Source organism: Mirounga leonina, unplaced genomic scaffold (assembly GCF_011800145.1).
Source record: "Mirounga leonina isolate KUSES-001 unplaced genomic scaffold, KU_Mleo_1.0 Mir_129, whole genome shotgun sequence".
NCBI classification, from domain to species: Eukaryota; Metazoa; Chordata; class Mammalia; order Carnivora; family Phocidae; genus Mirounga; species Mirounga leonina.
In genome coordinates, this window is record NW_023270323.1 from 79,553,208 (window position 1) to 79,567,410 (window position 14,203).

The 14,203-nt window shown below is 41.9% G+C and overlaps 1 protein-coding gene across 14 annotated transcripts in view; it reads right to left on the bottom strand.

Annotated features, from left to right (window-relative positions):
• The window catches only part of GRK4 (G protein-coupled receptor kinase 4), a 99,130-nt gene that overhangs the window by 61,607 nt on the left and 23,320 nt on the right, over positions 1 to 14,203 (bottom strand). For 11 of the 14 annotated variants that reach the window (XM_035005410.1, XM_035005412.1, XM_035005421.1 and 8 more), the window contains exons 3-4: positions 12,133 to 12,228; positions 2,019 to 2,131 (exon numbers count right to left, since the gene is read on the bottom strand). In XM_035005410.1, the coding sequence (XP_034861301.1) occupies positions 2,019 to 2,131; positions 12,133 to 12,184 (165 nt within the window). In that variant the 5' untranslated portion in view covers positions 12,185 to 12,228. Of the gene's footprint in view, positions 1 to 1,753; positions 1,807 to 2,018; positions 2,132 to 12,132; positions 12,229 to 14,203 lie in introns of all 14 variants that reach the window. The other 3 variants (XM_035005418.1, XM_035005419.1, XM_035005417.1) reach the window with 1 other exon arrangement.

Below are 14,203 nucleotides of genomic sequence, written 5' to 3' on the forward strand. Positions count from 1 at the left end.
GATTTAAGACTCTCCTAACCAGGCCTCACGATTGTGTAAGCCAATTCCTTGCAACAAACCTCTTAATAAATCTCTCCTATTGGTTGTTTCTCTCACTGAACACTAATTGCCAAAGATGCCATTAATTCAGTCAACAAACACTAAGCAGAAAAGAGCAAACAATCATGCCAGGTGCCATGAGGGAAATAGATAAGATGCAGTCTCTCCACTCCCAGAGCTCCAAGAACCTGCAATCATATACCACAAGGACAGTCCAAGCAGCGAGGACTGTGCAAATGGCATAATTAGGTGTTACTTATTAACCCACACAGCTGCCGTCAAAAACAAAACAAAACACAGAACAGAACCTGTCACTGAACCTGTCAACTGGCAGTCACCTAACAAGTAATAGGTCTCGTGTCACTATGAGAAGATCCAAACCTGAACGAACGTTAACAATGCAGTTTAGCCATTTTGAAATAAAGAACTGTAGGTCCCTAAACTTTTAAAATAGAGCAGCTTGGCAAATGTAACCCCATACACTAAGCCACATCTATATTCTACTCCTGGAACTGACAAGGCCTGCCCCACTACACCAGAGTTCCAGCTTTAAAAAAATTACCGCCTTTCAAAGCCTTGTCTTATTCTAGTAAAGACACCAGGAAGGAAAGGGCTGGGGAGCTCCACGGAGGATAGGTAAGAGCCTCAAATGTTTTTCTGAAAGAATACAGGCATACCTCGTTTTATTGTGCTCTGCTTTCTTGCACTTCACAGACAATGCATTTCTTTACAAATTGAAGGTCTGTAACAACACTGTGGCCAACAAGTCTATTGGCGCCCTTTTTCCAACAGCATTTGCTTATGTCATGTCTCTGTGTCATAATATGGAAATTCTCCCAGTATTTCAAACCTTTTCATTACTATTATGTTCGTTTTGGTGATGTGTGATCAGTGATTTTTGATGTTAGTTGTAACTGTTTTGGGGCTACCTGAACCACACTATATATGGCAGTGAACTTAAATAATAAATATTCTGTGTGTTCTGACTGCTCCACTGACCAGCCTTTCCCTTCTTTCCCTCTCCTCGGGCCTCCCAATTCATCAAGACACAATATTGAAATTAGGCCAATTAATAACCCTATGATGGCCTCTAGGGGCGCCTGGGTGGCTCAGTCAGTTAAGCTTCTGCCTTCGGCTCAGGTCGTGATCCCAGGGTCCTGGGATCGAGCCCTACGTCAGGCTCCCTGCTCAGCTCGGAGTCTGCTTCTTCCTCTGCCCCTCCCCACCATCATGTGCACACCCGCTCACTCTCTCCCTCTCTCATAAATAAAATCTTTTTTAAAAAAAAACCTATAATGACATCTAAGTGTTCAAGTGAAAGGAAGAGTCAATCAATGTTGCAAACTTCTATCTTGTCTTATTTTAAGAAACTGCCACAGATACCCCAACCTTCAGCAAACCCTACCCTGACCAGCCAGCAGCCACCAACATCCAGGCAGGACCCCCACCAGCAAAAAAGATGATGCCTCACTGAAAGGTCAGAGTATGGTTAGCATTTTCCAGTGACAGAGTATTTTTTAATTAAGGAGGGAACATTTTTTTTTTTTTTAGATTACTGTTATTGTACGGTTAATAGATTACAGTATAGTGTAGACATAAATTTTATATGCAATGGGACACAAAAAAACTCATTTGACTTGATTCATTGCAACGTTCGCTTCATTGCCAGGTCTAGACCCGGACCCATGGTACCTCTGAGTGTGCCCGCACTGACCATTTGTTGGAAGGAGGATCATCTGCTTCCAGACTCCAGCTGACCGCAGGTAACTGAAACCACGGAAAGCAAGACCGCAGATAAGGGGAAATATTATATAGGGATTTCCATACCAAGGTAGCATGACACCAAGAAACTAGTTTATCCGCTCTTACCATTATTGCCAAGGCCTACTTAACTTAGAGAGACCTAAGTTTTTAGATCTAGTCTGTTAATTTTCAAAAGCACAAGACTAGGTAGTTCAACACTGAGATACATTGCTTACCACTGCATCCAGGAATTCAATGCATCCTTTTAGATCATGTTGTGTATCACAGAATTCCCTGAAGAGAAGTCTTCCTATTGGTTGCTTGTCACAAAGACTGCTATAATCCTTTTCTGAGTGAAGAAAGGGGATAAGAAATAAACCAATATGATTGTTACAATTCAGAAAGTGCTTTCTGAACTTGTTTTCACCTGATAAAGTAAAAGTCAAAAATAGTATTTATGGGTTTTTTTTTAAACTACTTGATTGTTTACTAATGTAGACTGGGTCATCATGAATATTTATAATACCTGGATAGAGCCAAAGGAGCTGGAAGAATTGATAAATAAAGGTGTGTGAAGCATACCTGGAAATGTCCCCGCTCCCCTCCTCCAAAAGGAATTATGCAGGGGAGAGGTATTCCTGGGGAACTGAGCAGTCAAGATCACAGCAAAGGAAGAGAGGGGCAAAAAGGAGATCTGGCTCCATCCTTCCCCAGGCCTAACCCCCATGTGTTTGGCAGAAACTGCACATACGTGAAATACACCACAGGCATGTACTCAAGCACCTTTTTTAAAACTCTTTTCCATTTTGCTATCTTTCTACACTTTTACAAGTTACAAACATTACATATGCTTAATTATTTTTAAACTGCTCTTGGGGTTTTTTTTCTCTTCAGTGGGGTAGTATGTTATATACCTTAACCTTACCACACACACTGGTATTGTTTTGAGAACAAGGCACTAATATTTAGTCAAAATATCAAGAGGGATATAAAACAAAAATGTCATGTTCAAAATAGGTTAACTTAAACATCAGCAAGAAAATCAGTTGCTCTTTCAGCAGTGGCTCTGAACCTGAAATGAACATTATATCAAAGTACTCCTAAAGTGGCTCTAAAGCTGAAGAATTAAATAAAATTCATGAAAAGTAAGAAGCCATAACAAATTCCTCAATTAAAGGGTTTATTCATGCCAAGTAGTTCTAAGAATCTAAACAGCCCTACTTTAGGTGGCTGAGTTTGCAAATGGAAAAGTACAGGCAAGGAGAGAAATATTTTGGTTGCCAGGACACAATCGCTTGTTTCAACAAACATAGTTTTGCAAAATTTCTACCACCTACTTTGTCCAATTTTATTACCACATTTTATTTTTGGGATACTATATTTAAAAAAAAAAAGACACAGGCAGTCAAAAAGTGACATTTTTACAATACTGAGAGTTTTAACACTTTCCTCCCAAATTCAAGGGTTCAGGAATGTTCCTAGTTTCCAGCTAAGGATTGCAAAGGGAGCATACAGGTCTGCCTACTTTTTCTCTGAGATTCCTACGGAAATGACCAAAAATTCAAACAAAAACCAAAGCCACAACAAAAAGAATGAAACCCAACATGGAAAACGAATACAGGGCACCCACAGGAGTCCGAAATTTGAGGATTACCCGGAAGAGAAAAAGCCGCTGGGTTGGACGGTTAAAGAACCCTCAGCTTACAGCCTACAGAAGAGCTGGACTTCCTAAGGGAGCCCCGCCCACACGCCTAGAGCCCAGCGGGGGTGGGGGGGTGGGGGGGGTGTCCAAGTCCTGATCAGAATGACTGGCTAAGGGCCTAAGATTTAGAGGCCCCACTAAGTGCTAAACATAACCAATGACGGCTGACCCACATCCAGAGGCATCCCGGTGACATTCCCAACAGTAAGGAGAAAGGAGGAAACCTCTGAGAAAGAGCAAAACATTCACTACAACACATAAAGCATCAGAGATGCTGTATTAACAAAGCCAGAAACTAGTACACCAGTGTTTTCAAAGTTCAGGGGTCAAGGGAGGCGGAAATATTCAATTCTGTAACTATCAAACAAGAAGTCAAAAAAGGGATATTTTCCAAAATTTAAAAACTCAGAAACTTTACCTTCCATTCACCCTATATAAAAAAAAAGAATTCTAAAAAAAAAAAAAGAAGAAGAAGAAGAAGAAGAATTACTTGAGGAGTTATAATAATAAAATAAAAGAATTTTAAAAAAGAATATAGAGGGGGTGCCTGGGAGGCTCAGTCGTTAAGCGTCTGCCTTCGGCTCAGGTCATGATCCCAGGGTCCTGGGATGGAGCCCCGCACCGGGCTCCCGGCTCAGCGGGAAGCCTGCTTCTCCTTCTCCCACTCCCCCTGCTTGTGTTCCCTCTCTCGCTGTGTCTCTCTCTGTCAAATGAAAGAAAGAAAGGAAGGAAGGAAGGAAGGAAGGAAGGAAGGAAGGAAGGAAGGAAGGAAGGAAGGAAGGAAGGAAGGAAGGAAAGAAAGAAAGAGAAAGAAAGAAAGAAAGAAAGAAAGAAAGAAAGAAAGAAAGAAAGAAAGAAAGAAAGAAAGAAAGAAAGAAAAGAAAAGAAAAGAAAAGAAAAGAAAAGAAAAGAAAAGAAAGAAAGAAAGGAAAGAAAGAAAGAAAGAAAGAAAGAAAATAGAAACCAAAATGGACAAATAGTGGGTATAATCTAGAAGAAGCAAAGAAATATAGAAAAATAAATAACCCTATCAAGATACTGGGAATACTATCCTTTGCAAAGTGTGATCAGTGCAGAATAGTTTCCCTTTATTGGCTCCAACCACACTTGCTCGCTTCCAGATCACATGGAATATAATTATAATATGTACTACTGTACCATATTTTAACTCTTAAAATAGTCTGTGGACCAAGAGACATAGAAGGTAAGTGACTGACCCAACAAATAGTTCAGAGTGGCTGAAAAAGGGGACTCAGGGAAGCAAAATGTAGAGGCAAACGAAGCTTTACAAAACTGCAGGGAAAAAAAAAAGACTGGGATCGTATTTTCCACAAGCCTTGATATCATACCAAGGAACTCTCTCTACCTTAGAAGGAACAGAGCATAATAACAGGTGATGACGCTTCTTCACCTGTCACAGTGTGTCAGGTACTATTTTGAGTCCTTTCTGTGTATTATTTCACTGACTCTTCACAACAGTAGGTTTAGCATCTTAAGGAAAGCAGAGACCTTTTGGGAAGTGCTCACTCCTGAGGGCCACCTAGAACCCGGGGCAGTGAGAGGAAGTGGGGCAGCAGAGGTTGGGGCCAGGGGACCAGCCGGCAGGAAGACCAGCTGGACCGGAACAAAGGCAGCACAGTGGGAACGAAGAGGCCAATTCTCTGGTGACAAAAGAATTTCAGAAGGCAACTCATTCAAATTCTGTCAAGTCTCCTGCTTAACAGTGAAGAAATTACGACAGGAACCACAGGAGCCCTATTCTCAAGGAACCCATCCTCTACTGAGGGGACAATGAGGAAGCTGATGGGGTAAACAGGTGGAAGGCAGTGCCCCTCATGGAGATGAGAACCTGTGAGCAGAACAGTCCCAGACTCGGGCTCGTACTGTGGGCAACAAGATCTGTATTGTGTAGGCAGCACTGGGGAAATCAAGATCATTCGCTGGTAGAAAACAGAAGGAGGGGCCGGTTGGGCCCCGTGAGCAGAGGAAGGGGCTGCAAAGCAGAGAGCCAGAGTTACAGATGTGGGGTAGGAGACCCCTTTGAGACACCTAGGGTTGCAGAATTGCTCCACAGCCTGGGAGAGCTGGGGAGGACGCCATGGCAGGGGGTCAGGAGGGAACAGCCTGACCAGGGAGAAAACAGTGTACTCCAAATTAACCTGGCTTATTTGGCAAAGCCAAATGTCTGACGTTTAAGTTTATTTGGGGTGTGTTGGGGGGGTAGCTGTGGATATATTTCAGTTTGTTTTGCATTTTATATTTATATCATCCTCAGATACTAAAAAATACTTGCTTGTTAGAGATGGATTCCATTCAAGCTTTCCAGATTTATTTCTGGATTACCCTTAATTTTATCCAGAACTCTTAGCTGCTAGATCTGAGTCCTTATTTGTAAAGGAAGCTACAAGTCTGAATTTAGGCGCAAGCAGGAAGAACATAAGATTATTCACACATTTTTAAGTCTACATCCTAAAGCTCAGATACTATGTAAATTTCTATCATAACTATAAAATTTCTTGAGTAAATGATCACATGATGTAGGCCACATTTTCTAAAAGATCTTTAAAAACATAAACACACGGTAAGAGCCCCTTGGGTTTTTCCAGAAGGAAGCAGGGCAAAATCAAAGAGCATGAGGAGGTCTGAGACAAGACCAGCACCTCACACCCCTCTGGAAAATGAGACCGCGGCCCTGCGCCCACAGCGCCAGATCAGTGAAGTAAATGAAGGGTCTCAGCACACCACTGGGCTGAGAAGGCCCGATCAATGGCAGTTTGGTCCTGGGGACAGGACGGTCCTGCAGTGTGATGGGAAACAATGGAGACATTCAGACTGGACAGCATTGATACGGGCACATCATGGGAAAGCCTCTCATTTTACCCGGGCCAGTTTTTTTAGATTGGCTCAGGTACAATAGCAAAAATGATGTGTGGTTCAAAAAGACCTTAATTCTAAAATCTTCCACTTATATTTGGGTGGTGGGAACATAGGTGATGATTTACTCAGTAAAGCCCTTTAATTATGTCAAAATATTTCATCACGCATACAATCTCCTCCATCCTACAGCAATTTAAAATTTTCACCCTGGGGGCACCTGGGTGGCTCAGTCATAAAGCGTCTGCCTTCGGCTCAGGTCATGATCCCAGGGTCCTGGGATCGAGCCCCGCATCGGGCTCCCTGCTCAGCGGGAAGCCTGCTTCTCCCTCTCCCACTCCCCCTGCTTGTGTTCCCTCTCTAGCTGTGTCTCTCTCTGTCAAATGAATAAATAAAAAATCTTTAAAAAAAAAAAATTTTTTCACCCCGATGACATTAACAGAATCTTAGAGCAAATGACAGCAACATCACAGAACCTATATGAAGTAATATACAGGGAATTAAAAAAAAAAAATGTTTCTCTAAATCAAACTTTAAAAATCTGACATTTAAATAATCACAAAAACTTTAAACCTATTACTTTTTACCTTATCTGGCTCACAATTCTATTAATGATTTCACTTTTCCATGCATTAGATTTCACATATTACTAAAATTAAATACCATATACCACAGAAATACGTCACAAATACGTCTCAGAAACCGCAGACAGCCTCCTTCTGTCTTCCCCTCAGAGGCCCTGGTCCTGCAGGAACCAGAAGATCCAGCTTCTTCTTTTGACCCCTCAGAGACTACACAGTGAACCATCTACTGTTCCAGCCCTGAATGAGCAGAAATGGGGGAAGAGAGAGAGGCCACGCCACACAGGGAATTCAGGCCACAGGGAGGGAAGAGCCTGACCACAGTGGACAGGGAGAACCAGCACAGAAGCCCTCTGGGGCTGGAACACTCAGTGCACCAGAGTCCAAGTCCACTCCTGAGAGGCACTCTCCTGATGGGCCGTGTTGGAAAGGGAACCAGCTAATCAAGAGACTGGTGTTTCTAAATATACCAAATTCTGAGGCAAGGATGAGCCATTTATCAGAAGCTCTCTCTCTTATTTTCAAAGTGATCCTCCTTTAGAAAGGACACTAACTCAAAGTTTTATAGCTCATGGATTCTCCAGCATCCACAAATTTAGAACAACCAAAGGACAAAAATTAGAAAACCCAAAATATGCTTACTACCACACTAAATCAAATGCATATGTAAATTAATAAAATAAAGAACTGCATACCAAGTAGAGGGTATCTGAATGGAAACATTCTTTTATTCCGTGAAGAAGTCTGCTTGTACATCTGCCCTGAAGCAACTCTAGCTAAGGTCACCAATTTATTCATTCATTTAACAAAACTGTGGCTGAGCACTGTTCTAGAGATGGAAACAAAGACCCTGACCTTGGGGGCAAAGCCAGCAGCCGCTCAACCGTTCTTCAACATGCCCACCTGCCTGGAGCCATCCTAGTCCTCAGTTGTCTCGACCCCTCTGCTCTCCAGACTGCATACAGACCCATCTGGCTGCTCCTCCTTGGTCTGTTTCACCTGAGCCAGACCAGGATGTCAGGATGTGAGGGCCCTTTCCCTGTCCTCCTGTCTCTAGGGAGAGCTTATATACTCCCAGTCGTGTGACTCCTAAATGCCAGGGACACACAGATATCTCCCAGATTGCACCTACAGCCCAGACTTTTTTTTTTTTTTTTAAGATTTTATTTTTTTATTTATTTGACAGAGAGAGACACAGCGAGAGAGGGAACACAAGCAGGGGGAGTGGGAGAGGGAGAAGCAGGCCTCCCGCCGAGCCAGGAGCCCGATGTGGGGCTCGATCCCAGGACCCTGGGATCATGACCTGAGCCGAAGGCAGACGCTTAATGACTGAGCCACCCAGGCGCCCCTCAGCCCAGACTTTTCTGATCTCTAAACATGAATGTACAGATTCCATCCAACACAGCTCCTCACACCATGAACCTGATCTCAGTGGAAGGATCAGACCTGGAAGTCATCCTTAGCACCCCCATCCTTCCTACTTTCACACATAAATCAACCAGATTCCACTTCTTAAAGATCTCACATAGTCATTCGGTTCCATGGCCTCCAGCTGACACTGAATTTCCATCACTCTTGCCCGCACAAAAGCCAACAATCCTTTGGCCTCCCCCCTCCCCTTCTCCACACTCTCAATCACAGTCCTCACACTGAAGCCCAAGATGCCCTTCAGAAATGTGCATCCACTTAGGTCATCCCTCTGCTGAAAATCTGACGGCGTCAACTCTCAGCTAAGACAAATGCCCTTACCAGGACCACGAGCCCCACCTCCCTCCTTTCCTCTCATCCAGTGCCACTGTCCTTCTTCGTCTCCGCTCCAGAACACTGGCCTTTTTCATGTCCCTGGAAACTGCCATGCTCCGTCCCCCTTTGGGGTCCCGTACTTACCCAACAGTCTGTACCTTTTCCTTCAAAGGGCTTACTGCAGTTTGTAATTATGTGTATTTCTGCGATTCTTTATTTTATAACTATCTCTGCCAAGAGGCGGAGGTCACATCTGTTTCTTAGCCACTGAACTGGTAGTGCCATACCCAGTGCTGGGTACACGGAGTGAATAAATGATGACATTCGAAAGTTAACTGATAGTGTTGTATACCTTAAACTTACACAGTGTGGTATGTAAATTACATCTCTCAACGAAAATAAAATATAAAATAAAATAAACTCTTTTTTAAAAAGAGCATGAACTGTGGGGAAAAAGTTAACTAATGGGACATTTAATGTAATTTACTTCATTCTATGCACTAAAACCTACCCCCAAAGAATCAGAAGCACACTGAGGTAATTAATATGCAAGGAGACATGAAAATGTTTCTATAACCCTATGAATATATTCAACAGCATAAATAGTCCCAAGGTAAAATTTATAATATCTTAATTACAATGCAAATGTCAAATAACGGAATCAACCTCCATACTAATCACTCGGTGCTATATGCAGAAAATACTATTAACACAATGGATCAAATATCAACTGGCTCCAAGAAGCACAGCCAATAATCAATAAAAAGATGCTCGACATCATTAGTCATTAGTGAAATGCAAATCACACTCACTAGGATGGCTATAATGAAAATAAGTGTTGGCAAGGATGTGGAGAACCTGAAACTCTCATATATTGCTGGTGGGAATGTAAAATATACAGTTGCTTTGGAAAACAGTTTGCCAGTTCCTAAAAAAGTGAAGCCTAGAGTTACTGTCTGTAACAGGCTGAATAATGGCCCTCCCAATGTATCAGGTCCTAAACCCTATAAATATGACCTTATTTTTAAAAAAGAGCCTTTGCAAATATGATTAACTCAAGGATCTTGAGATGGAAGACTGTCCTGGATTATCTGGGTGGGTCCTAAATACAAACACGTGTATCCTCACAAGTGTCTAGAAATAAACCCTCACCTTTATAGTCAGGTGATTTTTTTATAAAGGCACTAAGACAATTCAATGGTGAAAAAATCGTCATTTCAATGAATGGTTCTGGAACAACAGGATATCCAATGCAAGAGAATGAAACTGGATCCCTACCTCACGCCATATACAAAAATTAATTCCTGGATCAAATACCTAAATGTGAGAGCTAAAACTATAAAACTATAAAACTCTTAGCAGAAAGTATAGGTGTAAATCTTTGTGACTTTGGATTAAGTAGTGGTTTCTTAGCTATGACACCAAAAGCACAGCAATAAAAGAAAAAAATAGATCAACTGGACTTCATCAAAATAAAAACTTGTGGGCCCCTGGGTGGCTCAGTCGGTTGAGCGACTGCCTTCGGCTCAGGTCATGATCCTGGAGTCCCGGGATCGAGTCCCGCATCGGGCTCCCTGCTCAGCGGGGTGTCTGCTTCTCCCTCTGACCCTCCCCCCTCTCATGTACTCGCTCCCTCTCATTCTCTCTGTCTCAAATAAATAAATAAAATCTTTAAAAAAAAATAAAATAAAAATAAAAACTGGTGTTCCTCAAAGAACATCATCAAGAAAGTAAAGGAAAACAAAGAATGGGAGAATATATTTGGAAATCAAATATCTGGTAAGAGTCTAGTAACTAGAAATATAAAGAACACTTATATTTCAACAATGAAAAGATAAACAATCCAATTAAAAAATGGTCAAAGAGGGTGCCTGGGTGTCTCAGTCAGTTAAGCAAGCATCCAACTCTTGATCTCAGGGTCGTGAGTTCAAGCCCCACATTGGGCTCCCCACGCTGGGCACAGAGCCTACTTAAAAAAAAAAAAAAAATGGGCAAAAGATTTGAACAGATATTTCTCCAAAGAAGATAAACAAATGGCCAGTAAGTATATGAAAGGATATTCAACATAATTAGTCATTTTTGGGAAACACAGATCAAAACACAATGAGATCGGGGTGCCTGGCTGGCTCAGTCAGAGGATCATATGACTCTTGATCTCGGGGCTGTGAGTTCAAGCCCCATGCAGGGTGTAGAGATTACTTAAATAAGGAAAACTTAAAAAAACCACACACACAATGAAATACCACTTCACACCCACTCAGATTGCTATAATAAAAACAAAATGGAAAATAAAAAGTGTCAGGGAGGACATGAAGAAATTGGAATCCTCATATATTGTTGGTGGGAACATAAAATGGTGTAGCCACATTGGAAAACAGTCTGGCAGTGCCTCACAAAGTTAAACATAGAATTATCATATTATCCAGCAATTCTAATTCTGGGTATACACACAAAAGAATTGAAAGCAGGGACTCAAACATTTGTACACCAATGTTCCTAGCAGCATTATTCACAATAGCCAAATGGTAGAAACAACCCATTCAACAGATGAATGGATACACAAAATGTAGTACATACATACAATATCCAAATCAATGCCACTGAACTTTATATTTAAAAATCGTTAAAATATTTTAAAATGGTCAATCAGTTGGTTAAGCATCTGACTCTTGGTTTCAGCTCAGGTCATGATTTCAGGGTCATGAGATCAAGCCCCATGTCAACTCCATGCTCTGCACGGAGTCTGCTTGTCTCCCTCTCCCTTTGCCCCTCCCTGCCACATGTGCATGCTCGCTCTCTCAAATAAATAAAATCTTTTAAAAATGGTTAAAATGGTAATTTTTATGTTTACTCTACCACAAAGAAAACACTTGTATATGAATGTTTCTAGCAGCATTATTCATTTGGGTTTTTTTTTTTTAAGATTTTATTATTTATTTATTTATTTGACAGAGAGAGAGAGAGATAGTGAGAGCAGGAACACGAGCAGGGGGAGTGGGAGAGGGAGAAGCAGGCTTCTGGCAGAGCAGGGAGCCCGATGCGGGGCTCGATCCCAGGACCCTGGGATCATGACCTGAGCCGAAGGCAGATGCTTAACGACTGAGCCACCCAGGCGCCCCTAGCAGCATTATTCATAATAGACAAAAAAATTTAAACAACTCATTGATCTACTGATGAATGGATAAGTAAGAAGTGATATATCCATACGATGAAATGTCATTTGCCAAGAAAAAGGAATTAAGTACTGATTCATGCTATAGCGGGGATGAACCTAGAAAACACTGTGTTCACTTCTAGAGATGATTAGTTGGGTCAAGGGGAGAGGAACTTTTACAATATTACTCTTCTGTTCTATATAGAACAATGAGCACATATTACTTCTTAAAAGAATAGCATCTAACAAATGGTACAATGCCAGACATGATCTCCAGGCTGGCACTGCTTACTCACCAATGGAATGTCTAAGCTCGCTGCACTGGCTGACAGGGGGCAGCTTCAGCATTTCCCTCCATTTTTTACTACGACCACTTTTTTTGCCATAGCTTCCTAAATTTGGGGAAAAAAAGTATTTTTTTTAATGATCAGAAATATCAAACTATAACAACTATTTCCACTAATATATTCCGTTTGGTACCTATGGTGAGTGAAAATACAAGCTTATAATAATTTGTCTTATCTAGAAGGCATCTTGACAAGTAGAAAAAATCCCAAGTGATGCAATCAGTCACTGGCTTTATCATTTAGAAACCATGTGACCCTGACCTTCTATAACTAACTCTGCTGAGCCTAAGCTTCCAAATTTGTGAATTGGACCTAACATGACATATCATACATGGTTGCATCCCTACCATGGAGCAAATGCCTGCAAAGGACAGGAAATACAATGGTAAAAAGGACAACATCCCTCCCCTCCATTCTAGTGAGGGAGAGAGATTTTTTTTAAAAAGCAGGTAATGATAAGTGATTTAAAAAAATAGCCAATCATACAGTACTAAATGGTATACAACAAAATCAAGCAAGGCAAAGATGAAGGGTGCTACTAGGGCTAAGGTGAGATTAGAGAAGGTCTCTCAAAAGGGTCACACTTAGGCAGAGACCTGATGGGGGTGAGGGACTAAGCCTTGGAAAGATGTGGAAGCAAGACAAGAATGGTGGAAAAAGCTATTAGATGATATTTTAGCAGATTGCGGCTACACTGCAGTAAGCAAGGCATAAAGTATAGAGATAACGGAATCACTATATTGTACACCCAAAACTAATGCAACATTGTGTGTCAACTATATTCAAATAAAAGAAAATTTTTAATAAAGTAAAATAAAAATTTAAAAAGATAATATTTTAGAACTTTTTAAATAAGCCCCTTCAAACCAAACTCAAGAGAAATTAGAACCTTCAGTTTTAAGCATTCTGAGGAGCTGAAATTTTATTAAATTTTATCCAAGAGAAAACATCACAGTTTTGGCCAGCGACTAAAAGACCTCAGGGCTATTGGAAAGAATAGAGAAATCGGGAGGAAAGCCATGTTCTAGGAAGTGATGAGCTCTGCCTTAAGCACGGTGAGTGAACCACTATGAGGGAAAGCCATCTGGAGGAGCTCAGGAGAGAAGGCCTGGCTAGAGGTACGGATTTGATAGTAGTCTGCCAAATAGATAATGCTCCTCTACCCACCCCTCCATTTCAACTGGGATCATGGTTCTAGACTTATATCCACTATGCAGAGGTCCCAGAGCACCTCAAGGTCAACAGGTTCAAATCTGACTCAATTGTCTTCCCCTCAAATTCAATCCTCTTTCCACACTATGCCTCCAGTTAACCATCTACTAGGCAAATGGAGCTGGAAACTGGGGCACTATCTAATTCTGTCTCTGAAGTGCCTCGCCCATTTATTCAGAAAGCATTTGCACCAGGCATACAGCAGGTGGCCAGCCCTGCCTGCAAAGGTGCTCCTGTCCCCTGCTCTCCCTGCCCAAGCTAGTACCAAGGTCACTGGCCTCTTCTTCTGACAGGCCTTCCTACCTCCAGTCTTCCCTTCCAGACCCTCCTCCACACTACCTTCCACTGTTACCTTCCTAAAATGCAAGTATCAGCTCACTTCTGAGTCTAGAGCTGAAGGGAAAATAAAGCACAGCCCTAACATCATTCCACAGGCACACCATGCCAAAGCCACACTGTCTACGAAGGCCCCTAAGAAGCAAGAGCAGGTTCCCTCCAGGAACCATAAGTGTCTGGACTGTCACTCTGGCCTTATTAGTGTAGACAAATCTCTACTCAGCTCAAGCAGAACCCCCCCCCCAAAGCCTACCCTGCCTTTCCTAGGGAGATGCAGGCACTCTTTCCTTTTCATGCCCTTTGCATCTTGAAAACATCTTCATTAAATCTCAGCAAGGGCAGGTTCTAGGTTCATGGTCTTATTCCCAGTGTATCTCCAGCATTCGAAACATGACTGAAGGGATGTAAGGGGGCTCCAGGTGCACTGCATACAGCAGACACTAAAGGGATGTTTGCTAACTTTGCGGAGACC